General features: G+C 36.1%; 2 protein-coding genes across 2 annotated transcripts; both read left to right on the top strand.

Moving 5' to 3' along the window:
• Window positions 1–2,335: 2,335 nt before the first annotated feature.
• LOC308350286 (olfactory receptor 4A15-like) lies at window positions 2,336–3,253 on the top strand (the record flags this gene model as incomplete). The annotated part of the gene is made up of 1 exon (XM_080815420.1): window positions 2,336–3,253. The coding sequence occupies one exon, from the start codon at window positions 2,336–2,338 to the stop codon at window positions 3,251–3,253; it is 918 nt and encodes a 305-aa protein (XP_080671546.1).
• A 13,278-nt stretch (window positions 3,254–16,531) lies between these two features.
• LOC308350778 (olfactory receptor 4A16-like) lies at window positions 16,532–17,479 on the top strand (the record flags this gene model as incomplete). The annotated part of the gene is made up of 1 exon (XM_080816269.1): window positions 16,532–17,479. One exon carries the CDS (start codon window positions 16,532–16,534, stop codon window positions 17,477–17,479), a length of 948 nt encoding a protein of 315 aa, XP_080672395.1.
• Window positions 17,480–17,931: the final 452 nt, after the last annotated feature.

Raw genomic sequence — 17,931 nt, 5'->3', positions numbered from 1 at the left:
TACTAACACAGGTTCTATATACTTGCCTGTGTGCCCCTATGTGACAAACTCAAGATTCTTCCCCTTAGGTTAGAAACTTGCTTTACTACATTTGAGACAACACTTAAATGGATAGTATGAAATTTGCTCTCATGATGTTCTGGAAGTCAGTACTAGGTGTCCATGTGTAAATACATAGCTTAAACCTAACTGAAATAGCTTTGCCTATTGTGAAAGTCATGCTTGAAAGAAGAAAGGTTTTACATATTTTAATTTTGTCCACACTGGACATTTCTCCTTTGGTGATTCAATCTTAAGTTGTTCTTTGGGGATTCTACATCTTCCCCCTCCAGCCCCCAGAGAACATGTTTCTTCAAGTCCTGTTGTACATGGTAATTATCCTGGTGGCATCTCTGGAGATGCAGGTCTACCCTCAAAATTATGATGAGAGTCCCAATGAATTTAATTAGGGAAGAATGACTTGTGGAGATGCACCAATGGAATGACTCAGTAGCGCTTGTTGTGGTTCGAATGAAGATAAAGTGTTACAGATCTTTATCTTGATCTCAAAGGGTATTTGGATCCGTGTTCATATGACTGGCTTTTTCAGGAATCAAATGATGGACTCAGAACTTAGTGAAGTGTCTAGGTGAACTTATTCTCCATCATTCAGGGAATCCAAACTTTATACTTTGTGCAGACAGACCAGTATAAATTATTGAGAAGTGACTGTCATAAAGGCTATTTCACTATTTTACTTATGTTGACAATGAAAAAAAAAATCTTTATTTAAGCAATTCACAATTTTCTCTCCCACAAAGGTTTTGTTTGTTTGTTTGTTTGTTTTTTGTCATCAAGATGTTGGTTTAACATTTGTTATTATGGCAAATTAGGCTAACATTGAAGATTTTGGTTCTCTTTGTTCACAACCAATATCCAGACTTTTTTAGATTACAGGGCCTTTGTATTCATTTTGAAAATCCCAGAAATTTAAGAGGTAACCTTTTTCTGAAAGACTGAAATGAATAAGACTTTCTGCAAACATAGAAAGCATTGTTCACATGGAAAGAGTTCAAGATCCTGTGATGATGCATGTGTTTTCTTGGTCTATGTGCTCAGAGACGGTATCAGTGCACAAAAGATAAGGGAGAAGGGACTACAACCTTGAATTGAAAGGTGTTTCAGCATGCAGGTAACCCAGGAAGTGTAGTTAGATGTAAGATTCCAAAGTAGACTTTATATTTTACACTTTGGTGGTGCTGGGATTCAGTCTTTTAAAAGTTCTGCTGTGTGATTCTGATAATCAGCTATATTAGGGATTCTTTATGGTTATTAGAATATATGGGAATTAGCTCAGTTCTGTAATAGTACTTTTGGCTATTTTCATATATAAAGATACAGAATAAATGTACTTTCTCTAACATCTCTAACATCAGTATTTTTAGAAACTAGTTTCAGGCTTAGGGATATTTTTAATGGGCCAAATATTTCTAACTCTACAGATGGTCTCAGTTGATATGTTCTCTAAGCATTGTTTGCTGATCTGTGGAAGTTTAGAGGATGGTGTTGCATCCTCAAACTTGAATGAGTGATTTATAGGAATCCAAGGTTACACTTTCATAATCAAGCTCTTACTTCAGTTCCTATGTTTCTGTTTACAGATGAGTTCAGTATCATAGCATATGTCTGTTGGCTATTCCTATAAATGCTTCTTTATATGACTTACCCACTTGCCATTGGTTTCTTTGTCTTCTATATTTTATTTGCTTAGAGCTCTGTGTCTATTTTAGTAATAACTCTGTGTAAGTCCTCTAAAAGGCAAGTTTTTTCCCCCATCTACTTTTATCTATTGATGTCATGGTATCTTTTTAAAGTTCTTGAGATGTTTTGATATCATAAGATATATCAATTTCATTTATGAGTTAAGAGGACTCCAGAAGTTAGAAAGTCATCTCTTGTGTTAGCTGGGAAGTAAATACAAATCTTGCTGTAGTTTTTCATTAAAAGAATGCATTTAAAAATTTTCATATGAAGAATTCACTACATGTACAATTTTACTAGCTTCCAGTTGGAAAGTTGGTTGTGCCCCTCCATTTATTTATTACTGTGTCCTTTCCCCACAGTGATTTTAGTGACTTATCTCTGCCTGAGTCAGCGAGACTGGTGAGGTTAGGGAGAATGTTCTCATGCACTTTGTATTCTTATATTTTCTGAAAGTACTGGAACCTAAGAAACTACAATGCCTATTAGGTAACTGAATAAACAGATTGTGTTAGATTTCAGGAAGTCATCAGTAATTATCACATTTATAGCTAATTGTTTCTTGAATGTGAAATAAGGAGATGCAAAAGAACATATGGAACACAGGAACAATGTGACTGAGTTTGTCCTCTTGGGGCTCACCCAGAGCGTCCAAGGTCAGAAAATATTATTTGTTGTGTTCTTGATCATCTACATCCTGACGATGGTGGGCAACCTACTCATTGTGGTGACCGTGGTGGTAAGCCCAACCCTGGATACCCCTATGTACTTCTTCCTTGGTTACTTATCATTTATGGATGCTGTTTATTCTACTACAGTTACTCCAAATATGATTATAGACTTACTCCATGAGAAGAAAACCATTTCCTTCCAAGCTTGCATGTCCCAGCTCTTTATAGGGCACTTATTTGGTGGTGCTGAGATTTTGCTCCTGGTGGTCATGGCCTATGACCGCTATGTGGCCATCTGCAAACCTTTGCATTATTTGACAATCATGAATCAACGGGTGTGTGTTCTATTGCTGCTGTTGTCATGGGCTGGAGGTTTTCTGCATGCTGTCATTAAACTTCTCTCGGTTTACAACCTTCCCTTCTGTGGTCCCAATGTCATCGACCACTTTGGCTGTGACATGTATCCATTATTAAAACTTGCCTGCACTGACACCTACATTATTGGCCTTACTGTGATTGCCAATGATGGGACAATCTGTGTGGGCATCTTTACAGTCTTACTCATTTCCTATGGAGTCATTCTGCACTCCCTGAAGACCCATAGTCAGGAAGGGAGGCACAAAGCCTTATCCACTTGTGGCTCTCACATTACAGTGGTGGTCCTCTTCTTTGTCCCTTGCATTTTTATGTATGTGAGACCTCCTTTCACCTTACCCATTGATAAATTCTTGACTGTGTTTTACACAGTTGTCACCCCTATGTTAAACCCTCTGATCTATACTCTGAGAAATGGAGAGATGAAAAATGCCATGAAAAAGCTGTGGACCAGAAGAAGAAAATGATCTTGAAGAGAAATTGTCACCTTTTTTCAAAGAAGAGTTGCTCCATCCAGGAAAGGATTATTTATTTGTAATGAATTTCTCCTCAGGTTTAATGAACTTGTGTATGATGAAAACATTTAAGGTGTACATATTATAATGATCAAAAAAGATCTCTAAGATTTTTCTAAATTGTTAGGAAAATAGGTCTGTTGCTTTTGGACATAAAATGTCTTTGTTGAAACTATGGGTTTCTGTTCTATGTGATGTTATGCTGTAGTTAATACTGTACCTTTATTTTCATTACTGGACAATTTTCACTTGCTTCTCTTTTGCCCAATTGTTCTTTTTCAGAATTAATAGTGCTCATTACATATTTCTGAGAAGCATTTTAAGAATGGGACCTAAACACTTGGTTCACTCCTTCCTTACAAAGACAACTCCTATTAATACTTGAGGTATATGTCTTATTTTTGTATTTGCAAGATATTTAATTGTATAATTTTGTTCATTGCTTAGCACATAAGATTGAAAGGGAATGCTGCTTCCAATTTACAATATCAATCATAAAGAAGTTAAGTGAAGGAAAAATCTGAACAAAATACGTAGAAATAATAAGTTAGATTCACTTATTTTTCTGAGTAGGGAATCCTATTATCTCCTCATGTGGAGAAGCTTTGTTTGCTGCTATATTTTCATTGAGATGACCCATTAACATTCCCTGATTATTTGGAATATCTGATAATATCTCTGTCATTTTTTTAGCATCCCCATCTCTTCTTCTGCTTACAGTGTTTCATAGTCTATTTTAGGGACCTAGGCCCTTCCTTTTGTATGTGGAATTACCATAATGCATAATTCATGAACTTCAAATATGCAATATGGAACCTGACAGTAGATATTTTGGATGATATCATTGTAAGAAAGATGCTGACAACATGGCAAACTATTCTTACCTGTGTTGTGGATGGATTGCAGATTATTCAGCAATAAAGAGGCCATGATATATATTGATTTCTTTCATGGAGACCTCTTTCTTAAGCTTCCTTCTCTCTGAATGAGGTTTGAAAGAAAATATTATCAGCTTCTAAAAGTGTAGGAAGCAAGCAGTCAACGAAACTCCTGGTTTTGCCTCCCTTATTTAGTCTGGATTCATGAGGTACTCAGGCTCTGGGGAATGGAGCCTTTCACTGGTAAGTCACAGTGTATGAAAAACTCTATATCCCAGTTTTTATCCCAGTTAGTATTACCTAGAGATACTTTATGTCATCTCAAAGTCTTCCCAAACATGACATTATTCATTCATTAAATGATAGTAAACATTTGACTTTATCAGCAGTCATGTAATTAAGTCATCATCTTTTGGATGTTGCTGTAGACTCAATATATGTGTTTCCCCTAAAATTCAGGAGTTAAATCCTATATAGTACATGGTATTTAGAGGTGGAGGGTTTGGGTGGTGATTAGGTTATGAAGGCAGAGCTCTCATGAATGGGTCTAGTGTCTCTTTAAAAAGAGATACCACAGGAATACCTGGTGGCTCAGTCTGTTAAGGGTCTGCCTTCAGCTCAGATCCTGACTTCAGGGCCCTGGGACTGAAACCCTCATGGGACTCCCTTCTCTTCTTCTCTCTCTGCCCCTTTCTTTGTCTCTCATGAATAAATAAATAAAATCTTAAAAAAAAAAAAAAGAGATACCCCGGGGTGCCTGGGTGGTTCAGTGGGTTATGCCTCTTCCTTTGGCCCAGGCCATGATCCCAGGCTGGGTTTGAGCCCCACATCCAGCTCCCTGCTCATCAGGGGAGCCTCCTTTTCTGTCTACCTGCTGTTCTCCCTGCTTATTCTCTCTTTTTCTCTGTCAAACAAATAAGTAAAATATTTAAAAAATAAGTAAAAAGAAACACCACAGACCTCACTTGTCTTTTTTTTCTTTTCTTTCTTTTTTTTTTTTTTGCCATGTGAGGAAACAGAAAAAAGATAGTCATCTATGAACTAGGAAGCAGACTCTCACCAGATGGTAGAATCTTGGACTTCAAGACACTTGCAGACCCCAGAACCATGAGAAATAAATGATGCTGAAGCCAGTCTATGATAATTCTGTTATAGCAACCCAAGTGGACTTAAATAGACATTCAGTTATTTTCCAAACTTTTAGTGTTATTTCAAGTATTGAGATAAAAAATGCTGGTTAATTTTCTATGTTCATTGGTCTGTAAGTTCCCTTAAGGCAGGGGACGTTACTTAATTGTCTTTGTACTCTGTAATTACACAATGTCTGGGACACTGAATCCACTCCATGAACTTTGTCAGTTACTTGCATTCTCAAATTCTAAAACTACTGGAGTGAGAATTTTGAGTCTTTTCTTCATTATATACATTTGCAACAAACATTTCATCTTTTTTGATATTTGTTACAGTATGTTGTTTTATTATAATTATGGATGTTTTATATAAGGATGTCATCTTTTAATATTCTTTTACTTTGATTTCTTCTAGCACATCACTTGGGAAATGGCATTTACTGTCATTCAGTGAACTTATAAATTTTAATATCTTTTTAAAAAATAACTCTCCCAAAATTTTCTTTTTAAATGATCAAGGATTTATTTTTCTTTGTGATGAGGATATATCTAAGCTTGTTTTCCTCTAACAGGAAAAATAATCTTCCAAAGTTATTAATTTCAGTAATAATTGAAAATTTTTCTATTTAATATGTCAAACTTTATACAATAAGTATGTTTGATTTGGGGCCCATTTCCTCTCCTCCTCTGCTGCTGTCTCTCCCTCTCCTCCTCCTCTTCCTTTTCCTTCGGTGTATTTCCCTACAACTAACATTCTATGTCAGTAGCCAAGGATTTTAACATGTATTATACCGGGTAGGAATAATCTCCCTTAATTACTCAGCCTTTTCAAATCTTTTGCAATTTCTAAATATTAATTTTTCCTGATAAACTTTAGGATTATTTTGTGAAGTTTGAAATCCTCCCATAAAGCTATATTTAGTTTTATATGACACTCCACATTGATTTTAAGGAAAATGGCATGTTTTCATATCTCGTTTTCCCATCCAGAATGAGACATAAATTGTGAAGGCTTGATCAATGTCTCAATAAAAATTGCAATTATTTCCATAGAGTATATAAATCTTGCCTGTTGATTTCCTTATTTAAGAAGGAGCTTGTCTTATTTACATTTGATTCACATTTTCAATGAGCTAATTAGAAAGGGCTCCACATCTTTTGCTGGCATGAGTTAGAGCACAGTTTTCATAGGCACTCGTGTATGTTTGCATGCAAATGTTCATAAGCCTACACTCGACAATACACAAGTATGTATCCAACCACAGAGATCTGTATCTGACCTCATGTAGCTCTGTATAACCACATGTAGGTACATAGTAAAAGATCTGTAGGTCTGTATCCCACTTCATATATGTGTCTATATGTGAACATACAGAGGTCTATATCTGACAACACAAAGGGGAGTATTTGATGACTCATAGGAATACATATCTTATATATGTGTGTGTGTGTGTGTGTGTGTGTGTATACACACACATACGTACATACATTTGATATGATCATACGCAGGCCTGTATCTGTCTACACACAGGGCTCTTTTTCTACACAGGTCTGTATCTGACTGATATGAATTTATTAAGGGCTTGTTTGAACAATTCTTCTGTTCCATGTAGCATGGACTGAAGTTCTCTGGTATTCAGCTGATTAGGGTGTTAGGCAGTGTTTAAGGTGACTTTACTCATGTGAGCTGTGCCTTGGCAGGGATGGAGAGAAGGCTGGTATATTCTGGCTCCTTCTCCTTCCCCATGTAGTCTGTCTTTCCAGTAAGTATGTGAGACTTGTAAAGTACCAGTTCAGAGTTTCCCGAGGGAAGACACAGAAGGGATTAGGCCAGTTAAGATCTCATCCCATCTTGACATGATCTTGAAGTTCAGGATCTCAAGTTCTCAATCCAGACTGTTTCTGCACCAAAAGGAAGGCAATCTGTGGAATGGAAGGAAACATTTTCAAGTCATTTATTTTATAAGGGGTTAATATCCAAAATGTATAAGGAATTTATACAACTAAATAGGAAAAAATCAAATCAAAACAAGAAACTGATCAACACATTGACAAGGGGTCTGAATAGGTATTCTTTAAAGAAGACATGCAAATGGTCAAGAGGAACATGGGAAGGTGCTCAACGTTACTAATCACCAGAGAAATGCAAATCAAAACCACAATGAGATATACCTGTTAGGATGGATGTTACAAACAATTATGAGATAATGTGCTGGAGAGGATGTAGATAGAAGGGAGCCCTAGTTCACTGTTGTTGGGTAGGTAAAGTTTTTCAGCCACTATGGAAAATGGCATGGAGATTCTTCAATAAAGTGAAATAAAACAACAATATGGTCTAGAAATGTCCCTTCTGTGAGTATATCCTAGAATATGAAATCAGCATCTCAAGGAGATATCTGCACTCCTAAGTTCATGGCAGTATTACTCAAAATAGCCAATATTGGAACAACCTAACCATCCATTGATGGATGAATGGAAAAAGAAAATGTGTATATAAGAGAATACAAGAGAAAGTCATCCAGCTATCAAAAAGAAGACAATCCTACCAACTGCAACACCACGAGAGACCTTGGGATCTCTCTGTCTCTTTGCTTTCTCTTGAAGTGAAATTGTCAGACAGAGAAAGACAAATACTCTATGATCTCATTTATGTGTGGAATTTAAAAATCCGACGTATAGAAGGCAAGAACTGAAGGGTGGGGGAAAATGGGAGATATTTGTCAAAGAGTACTAGCTATAAGATGAGTAAGTTCTGGGGAGCTAACGTATAGCAGGGTTCAGTAGTTAACAACAATTTATTATAGAAATAGTTGCTGAGAGAGTGAATCTTAAGTGCTTTCATTCCACCTAAAAATTCTAGTTGTGAGGTGCTGTTGTATCAACCAACCTTACTGTGGTAATCATTTTGCAATATATGCATATATCAGATCATTATGTTGTACATCATCATCTTATACAATGTTATATATCAATTGTATTTTAGTAAAGGTGGGGAAACATAAATAAATAAATAAATAAGCACATAAATGATAAACAAATAAATAATAAAATTTTATGACTTGAAAAAAGAAACTCTATAAACTAGAAACACGCTATTTCTTCCATATGCCCTACATACAATTTGAGGGTGGACAATGTAACCAAGGGTATTGGTCTACAAGGAAAGGCCATGTGCTTCCTTTTGTGCAATTATCTTTAAATTTTCTATATGTTTTCATTAAAGTTTATATAAGGGTCTCACCCAGAAATACTTTGAGACTAGTTCCTCTCAGGTTTGGGCTGAAAGAAGTCCGTGGGATAACACCCTTATATCTTAGACATTTTTTTTTTATGGTTAAGAGACTATTAGACATACCTTAAATCTTTCTGAAGTGTTCACTGGGGTCTTATATCTACTACTTTGAGATTATATTTATTTTGGTACCGTTTCTCGCTTTCAGAGCTTTTTGTTTTTTGGGGAGGCTGGGAATGAGAGCCAGTTTTATACTTGAATCCAGTAGTTCTTGTCTCCCTTCATGTTTCTCCTGAATTCTGCTTGAGAACTTACCAGTTCCTCTTTTAATTCACCTCTCTTTATCCATTCTTCAACATACCATAACGCTGCTGAGAAAACAGCTGGCACTTCAGTATTCTATTTGGAAATCTTAGTCAAATCTACCTGCTTATTCAGGGATGTTTCCCATTTTCCTCACTCCTATGGGTGAGGGATAGTCAAAGTTTTGCCGCACTTGGTAACACAAGTCACTTTTTCTTCAGTCTCCAAGCACAGTTCTGCCTGTGTTTTAAGATTTGCCTTACAGAAGCCTTGACCCCTTTCCAGCTTCCATCACTTCTGGTGCCAAAACCAACACCACATGCTTTACAGTTTGTGATGGAAACACCATCCTTCCAGGTTCCACTTTTTGTTTTGATTATCTTTTGCTACTGGCATATGACTCCAAAGTTTTGTGACATAAAATAACAGCTATTTTAATTTCCCTCAAAATTTTGTGGAGCAGCAATACAGGCAGAGGTTGGCTGGGTATTTTTTCTGGCTTCATGTGTCATGAACTGAAGTCACTCTGTGGTATTCAGGGGTAACGGAGTGGTCTGCAGGATCTGGCACAGCTTTACTCATGTTCAAAGTGTCTTGGAAATGAGGACTATAAAGAACTCACAGGGTCCCTCTCCCTATCCAGTTAGAAAGAGTACCACCAGTAGGATAATCAGAGTTTTTACATGGTGCTCCTAGATCTCAGTTGTAGAATGTGAAAGGAGTCAAGCCAGTTACAGGCTACCGCCAAAGCGAGCATCGTGTCACATTCACCATTTTCTACTGGTCATGGCAGGGGCATAACCTGCCCAGATTTGAGGTGGTGGAGAAATAGGTGATGATGCTTGGTGGGGAAGTCCACACTTGATGGCAAAGTCACATTACAGAAGGGCATGTGGGATGGAAGCTATTGTATCTATTGTTGTGAAATACAACTGTCCACATCTCTGAAAGGGCATGCTGGGAGTTTCACGTAGATTGTGTTGAATCTACAGATCACTTTAGAGTGTATAACATCTTAAAAATACTGAATTTTCTAGTTCCTGAACATAAGGTATTAATTTATTGGAATGTTCACAAAATGTTGTTTTGTCAATATTTATAATTTTTAGTGGAGGGATGTTATCTTTTCCTAAGTAATTTCATTTAAAGGAGCTGATGTTAAAGGAGCTTAACATTTTGCAATTTTTCAATTGTTATGAATATGTAGAAATGTAGTTTAATATTTTATTTGGATATTGTGTCCTAAAAACTGACTAAATTCACTTATTAATTCTAGTAATCTGTGTAGATTCCTTAGGGTTTTCTATGACACAATCCCATTTACAAAAATAGGACAGGGGCACCTGGGTGGCTCAGTGGGTTAAAGCCTCTGCCTTTGGCTCAGGTCATGATCCCAGGGTCCTGGGATCAAGCCCAGCATCATGCTCTCTGCTCAGTGGGGAGCCTGCTTCCTCCTCTCTCTCTGCCTGCCTCTCTGCCTACTTGTGATCTCTGTCTGTCAAATAAATAAATAAAATCTTAAAAAATAGGACAGTCCATTTCTTGGAAAGATACAGGAGTATTTAGCTTTTTGATTTATTTTTTAGTCTTTTTTCAGAAGCTTGTGCTTTTCCTTTATTTTACCCATTTTCTTAAGGTATCAAATTTATTACAGTGATGTTTTTCATAAGAACCATTTATTACCATTTTAAAATCTAAAGCATATGTATGATTTCATCTGGTTTTTTAATTGGTGATATTGGTAATTTTCTCTTGATCACTTTTGCTAGAAATTTATCATTATAATATGAAAGTATCAACTTTTGGCTATTTTGTTTATTTTATGTTTTCTATTGTATTGATTTTTTATCTTTCTTTCATTACATCCCCCTCCCTCCCCGGCTTTAATTTATTCCTCTTTTTGTAACTTCTTAAATTTAAAGCTTAGTTTCTTTTAAAGTTTTATCTTTAACATAAGTGTAAAGCTATATATAAATTTAGGTAAGCTAAAATAAGCAACTTTTTGTGTGGTTGAGCATGTAAGGAAGATCTTCAACTGATTCGTACAGGTATTTAATCACTCATTATCGATGATCCTTATGACATAGAAAATACAGTTCACAACTAAAGATATGTGGACATGAAGATGCTCAGTGGAGCTCATCATAAGCTGTGGGAAAACAAATAAGAGTGGAAGCCCCTGGAGTTTTGGTGTAGAGGCAGGCTCTTGTTGGAAAATAATTTGTTTCTTGGAGAAACACTCAGTGGACATTGGACTAAAATTAAGGGATTGAATTAATGAACTGAAAATCATTACAGTGTCAGTTGACATAGATTCAGGTCTTGGTCATGGCATCCATTCCAACACAGACCTACAGAACTGTGACTACCTGTCTTTTAATGAATTTCAATTTCGACCTCAGCAGCTTCCCTCATCCTAAGGCCTTCTGCCTCTGAACCAGGGCCTCTTAGTAGAGTTGCTAACAGCTAGAGATTGGACTTCCTTGGCTGAGGACATGATTGGATTAGTGAACCCAACACTGGTTATCCTTTCACTTTGGCTTAAATGTGATTTGCCTTACTTAGTTTTGCTATATGAAACTCACAATTTATTATTTGTTTAACCTTTTTTTTTTCTCTTCAAATTAGAGACTTCTCACATATTTGACTGTCTGCTACTTTTTAAAAAAAGATTTTATTTATTCATTTGCGAGAGAGAAAATGAGAGACAGCACAAGTGGGTTGAGGGGCAGAGGGAGAAGCAGACTCCTGCTAAGCAGGGAGCCAGGACTCCATCCTGTGTCTCCAAGATCATGACTTGAGCCAAAGGCCATTGCTTAACCACTACTACCTGACTAATCTTTCTTGGCAAAAACTTAGTCTTTTTTGTTCTCTAGGGATTGCTCTGGGAAGAAAACTGTCCAGGGGAGTTTACTGTATTTGAATTTGTTCCAAATATTCTAATAAGCTAATCTATAATGGTCTTATATTCTCTTTCATTGAAAACAGTAGTGATGTGTAAAGCTCCAGGCTGTGTCTGTGCATATAAATGGAAGGATTATTTTCCTGATATAATGGCCCAAGAGATTTCTGACAACTCAAATACCTGCCTAGGCTGGAGTTTCTCTTCATTCCCTAGATGTTTCCTTGATATATTTTCCCGTGTGTAGATATCCCTCATTGCTTGTGCAAACATATAGGAGATTCCGGTTCTCTGGGATGAAGCTGGGGAAAGGTAGGAACATGATTTTCATTATGGAAACAGGCTTAGGAATATGTTTTGAATGACTGAATAGATAAAGTGTTCTCTTACTATGTGAGACATTGCTCAGTCATTGATCTTCTGGGAAGCAAATTCCAGAATTTGTTTTGTTAGGCACAGAGACATATTAATGTCCAAACACATGAATGAAATACTTTTTTGGTTACCTCACCATAACTGCCTAATAAGAGATTCATTCAAGTAACTAGTTTGAGGTTATTCAAAAAATTGAGTGTTTTTGTATCGGCAGATAAGGGCTTGGCCAAGTTAACTTCTACTAATTAGGCCAACTTTTGCATAGGTTTCAAACATAACAGCTTTTTTCTTTCTCTCATGACATTTTCCCAGCAAGTGAGAATGTTCAACTATCTTTGCACAGTAAATATTTATTGTATTTAAGTGTATTTATATTCTAGACATCCACATGGATAGTTTTGCACTCATCTGAAAAACTGAGATGATGGGAAGCCTGCATGGAAATGTGGAAAATATGACCACTTGGAACCATTTCTTGATGTACTGATTAACCATGCATTATTATATGTTCTATGGTCACACACAGATATGCAAAGTATCTATAGTTATCCACACTGAAGGAAGCACTGATTTTAAAGACCAAAGAAAAGACCCAAGAAGTTAGTCCTTAAAACAGCCGTATACTCAACGAAAATTCATGTGATTTACTTAACTATAGGTAGTGTCTTATATACCATGTATTTTTATTGGAGGTATTCCTAATTAAGCTAGCAAAACTGAAATTAGCCAGTGTATATAAATGTATTTGGTTTTAGTATTGTAGCCTGACAGATGTTTTTTGTCCATTTGACAAATAATAAAGGGGAAAAGGTAAAACACTTTTTAAAAATATTTTATTTATTTATTTTGAGATAGAGAAAGAGAGAGAGAGAGGGAAAGCACAAAGGTAGGGGGGCAGAGGGAGAGAATCTCAAACAGACTTTATTTTAGTTTAAAGTGAACTAATGGATTTATAAATAACCTTGGCTCATGGGCTATTATATTTTACAAAATATGCCAATATTTATAATTACCGTTAGATTATTTAAGAATCGCATATCATATCAAATATGTTAGAATATAAAGGAATAAATATTCTCTTCTGGAAGCTTGATGTGGGCTGATATGTATGAATCTTAAATTTATTACAGGAACCATATTTGTATATATTCATGAAGAAACTCATGTTCAGGTAAGTAAGTTTTGGCCACTTAGAAATAAAGCTATAATTATAAAGTACTATATTATTTTTGTACCATGGGATTTTAATTGACCTTTTTAAAGACATATCTGTAAGAAACTATGTAAATTATATTTTTAAAATAGAGCCATGTTAACTCAGTGGTTTTAGTTATTAAAGTCCTGGAACACCATATGTCAGTTTTTATAGTATTAAATCTTCGATGACTTAAACTGTGGAGAATAGTTTGAATACCTAGTTTCTACATGTGAATAATTTAACTGGCTAATAGAAGATTTATCCTGGTGAAATCCAACATCGGAGATCAACGAGAGAACACTATTTCCTGAAGAAAGTAAGGGCTGAAAAATAATAACTGGATATTGACTGCCTTATAACCTTATGTTCTTCAACAGGTGTGGCTTTGTCAATCTAGAGCTTCAACAGTGATAGAACTCTTAAACCAAATGGAATAGTCATGTGAATGAGGCATGTGGACTATTCGTCATACGTGGCTACTAAGGAAAGCTCAATCTTCTCCAGCACATGGCTATGGGAATAGAATCAACTTGTCTATATTTGAGGTTTAGTAATTCTGCAATTTTCCTGACCATTGAATAACCCAAATGTTTAGGTGTATCTGTAGCTGTACCATTCTTTTCTCTTTTAATTTTGTCCTTACTATCAGATATAGGGTATCTGGGAAAAGAGTGTTTTTATTCTTTTTGAATTTTCCTTTTTTCCCCCCTTTACTGAGAAGTACTGTGCATTGAATTGTTATGATTCCCCCAAATGCCTCCTGAGTGACCCTGTAAGCCTCAGGGGGTTTGGCTTCTAGTATTCTCTCACTAAAGGAGATCTTTCTGAATAAGAGTTTTCAAAGAATGCTCAGGTCATTTAATTATCATATTAATAGGTTTTTTTTAAACCTGTGGATATTCATTTCTTAAATATAATTTTTCCTTCCTGATTTGGTACTTCTTTTCTACCTTTTTTGGTCTAGATTTGTGTTTGCATCTAGGCAAGATACATTTCATCATAGATAATTATTACTACACATATGCAAGAAAATAGGTAATTCCTAAGGCATAAAACCTTATCCTATGCACAAAAAGGGGTTCATGAGTTATGGATGCACTGTTCTCTTTTTATCCGAGACTCTGTCTATAATTCTTGTCAAATTGACAAAAATCCAGATGATTTGTTCTGATGCAATTTAATAGTGAAAGATTCAAGAACATTAATAATACTATAATTTACTGAGCTTTTACCAGGTGCCAGGCATGTTCTAGGTGATTTCTTTGTAATAAAACAATAACCTTAGGAGGTAGAAACTCTTGTCATCCCCATTCTAAAAATCATGAAACTGAGACCCAGAGAGGTTAGGTTGCCCAGAATCGCTTAGATGGGAAGTGGTGGAACTGGGATTCCAACACAGGCGGTGCAGCTCCAGAGTCCACATTATTCACCACTGTGTTATGTACTTTCTACAGGTTGTTTTGGGTCTTAAATATGAATAAGAGACTCATAGTCATTACCTGGTCTTTGCAATGATCAAATCCCATTTGCCACTGAATAGGATTTTTTAAGTAACAGTGATAAGCTCAGAAATTTTTATCTAATTATAAGAATATGAAAAAAGAAAAAAAACGTCAGCAGGGTGATGGGTATTAAGGAAGATGTGTTGTGATGAGCTCTGGGTGCTTTATGCAGCTAATGTATTGTTGAACACTACATCAAAAAATAATGATGTACTTTATGTTGATTAACTGAACATAATAAAAATTGTTTAAAAAGTCATATAATAGAAGAGGTGGGGATGCATGAAAAGTATCACAAATAGTTGGACTGGAAAGGATTCTGAGATTACCTAGTTCAATCACTTTATTTTCCAGTGAGTAGACTGAGACAGGCTTATAATTACATTTAGAAGATGACTCAAACACATGCCTTCTTACCCTGGGCTTGGACTTCTCCCCTGAGTGTGCAGTTTTTTGCAAGCTGGGAACTGAGGTTCTTTTTTTTCTTAAGATTTTATTTATTTATTTATTAGAGAGGAAGAGTAAGAGCACGTGAGGGCTGGGGACAGGTAGGGAGAGAGGGAGAAGCAGACTCCCCACTGAGCACTGGACCTGAGGTGGGTTTCCAGGTGGGGCTCTATCCCAGAATCCTGAGATCATCATCTGAGCCAAAGTCAGATGCTTAACCAAATGAGACACCCAGGCACCTCTGAAGTTCTAGTTTTGAGTGGTGTCAGTACCTAAGAAGCATTATAAATAAAACGATGCCACATTGTCCCCTGCCTCTCTTTTCAGGATCTATTTTTCTCCCTCACTACCTTGCTTACCCTAAGAATTTTGAAAAAAATACCAGGACTGATGTAACAATTTGTGAAAGTTGCAGGTCAGTTCATCTTAGTTCAAATATATTTGCTGAAAATCTAGATAGTGTATGTGTGTTGAGAATTGTGAGGTAGGCAAAAATTAAAGGGAGAGAACTCCCAACTCCTTAAAAAGCTGATAGAGATTCAGACCAAGTCATTGTGAAAGGGAATGATGTACTAAATAATTTTGTAATTGTTTGATACACTTCAGTCTAGTTGTTATGTCAAAGTCTAGTCTGAATATCTAGTAATGGGATACCATAGTATTAAGTGAATTGTCCCAGAGAAAATGCTACTTTTGGTGCTAGATAAATCACATTCTAATGGTACTTACTGCAAATAATACTGCCTCAAAGGACTGACTCTATGCTGATTTGTGTAGTTTATTGCCATTATCAAAAGTAAATTTCTGGAGAGCAGGAATCATTTCCTTGGTTGTGACTGCTGACTTCTGTGCCAAAAACTGACATAGTTTCAGTAGTATGTATTATACATAAAATAATATAAATAAAAAATATAAATAAATATAAATTCAATTAATATAAATATATAATGTAAATCTATTACTATATTTGGGCTTTTGATTATTCTTTTCTATAGATGTTCCTTTAAGACTTAGAGAAAGAACTTACTTGCCAGCCAAAAATATCATCTGAAGAAAAATAGGGTTGTCAAGGGATGGCTTTTTGGAGGAAGAACTCAATAGATATCATTAAATATTTATTGTGTGTGAACTGCTGTAGAAAACGACATAACAATGAAGATGTGCTCTTAACAATGGACATATTTATGGTCATGTTCATGATTTCATTACAGGTCCTGTTCTCCTGAGCTCTCGTTCCTGAAACAGGCCTTATAGAAAGAGTACATGGGAAATAATAATAATGTGACAGAATTTGTCCTTCTCGGCCTCACTCAGGATCCTGAGGGACAAAAAACATTATTTGTCATGATTTTCCTCATCTACATTGTGACAATGGTGGGCAACCTACTCATTGTGGTGACTGTTTTTGGCAGCCCCTCTCTGGACTCCCCCATGTACTTTTTCCTCGCCTATCTGTCACTTATGGATGCTGTTTATTCCACTGTCATCTCACCCAAATTGATTATAGACTTACTCTGGGACAGAAAAACCATTTCCTTCCCAGCTTGCATGGGCCAGCTCTTCCTAGAACACCTCTTTGGGGGTTCTGAGGTCTTCCTCCTGGTGGTGATGGCCTATGATCGTTACGTGGCCATCTGTAGGCCACTGCATTACTTGACTGTTATGAATCGACAGGTTTGCATCCTGCTGTTAGTGGCAGCCTGGATTGGAGGTCTTGTGCACTCTATGGTTCAGCTTCTTTTTGTGTATAGCCTCCCATTTTGTGGCCCTAATGTCATCAACCACTTCATCTGTGACATGTACCCATTATTAGAACTTGCCTGCACTGACACTTATTTGATAGGCCTCACTGTGGTCGCCAATGGTGGAGCAATCTGTATGGTCATCTTTATCTTTCTACTCATGTCCTATGGAGTCATTCTAAATTCTCTTAAAAGTCACAGTCTGGAAGGGAGGCGCAGAGCCTTGTCTACTTGCAGTTCCCACACCACAGTGGTTGTCCTCTTTTTTGTTCCCTGCATTTTCATGTATGTTAGACCTGTTTCCAACTTTCCCATTGATAAATCCATAACTCTGGTTTATACGGTGATCACTCCCATGTTAAATCCTTTAATATACACTTTGAGAAATGCAGAGATGAAAAATGCTATGAAAAAATTCTGGTGTAACAATTTAACCAAAGAAAGAATAGGAATGTGTCACCTACAGTGAGCACACATTAATTATAAAGCAATAAAAAGGTAATAAATTCTAACAATACATTTAAGCAATTCAATGGATTCTCTAGAGATATATTTTTTAAAATTTTATACAAAGACGTCAAAAAGTAGAATAAACTCTTTTGAGGTAAGAATCAATCTAATCAGTAAATTCTGGAGGATGACTAAAAGGCACAGGTATAAAAAAGGCACAGCTATTTGTCCTATTATAAGTAAAAATAAAATTAATTTCACTCTGTAGTCTTATTTTTCTTGACATACCAAAACAAGAATTCAGAAACAGGAGTTTTTAAATTTGAAATGTGAAAAACAAGCTACCTTTGAAAATTTGCTATCACCCAAATTAATGAGAAAACAATTTGACTAATACTTAGAACAAATTGCTAGGGCCAAAGGAGTGCCTTCTAAATTTTAATGTTCATTATTCTATCAGCATGTTCTATC

This window comes from Martes martes, assembly GCF_963455335.1.
Source record: "Martes martes genome assembly, chromosome: 10".
In the NCBI taxonomy this organism is placed as follows: domain Eukaryota; kingdom Metazoa; phylum Chordata; class Mammalia; order Carnivora; family Mustelidae; genus Martes; species Martes martes.
Note: the sequence above shows the minus strand (reverse complement) of the source record. Positions and strands in the feature narration are given on the sequence as shown.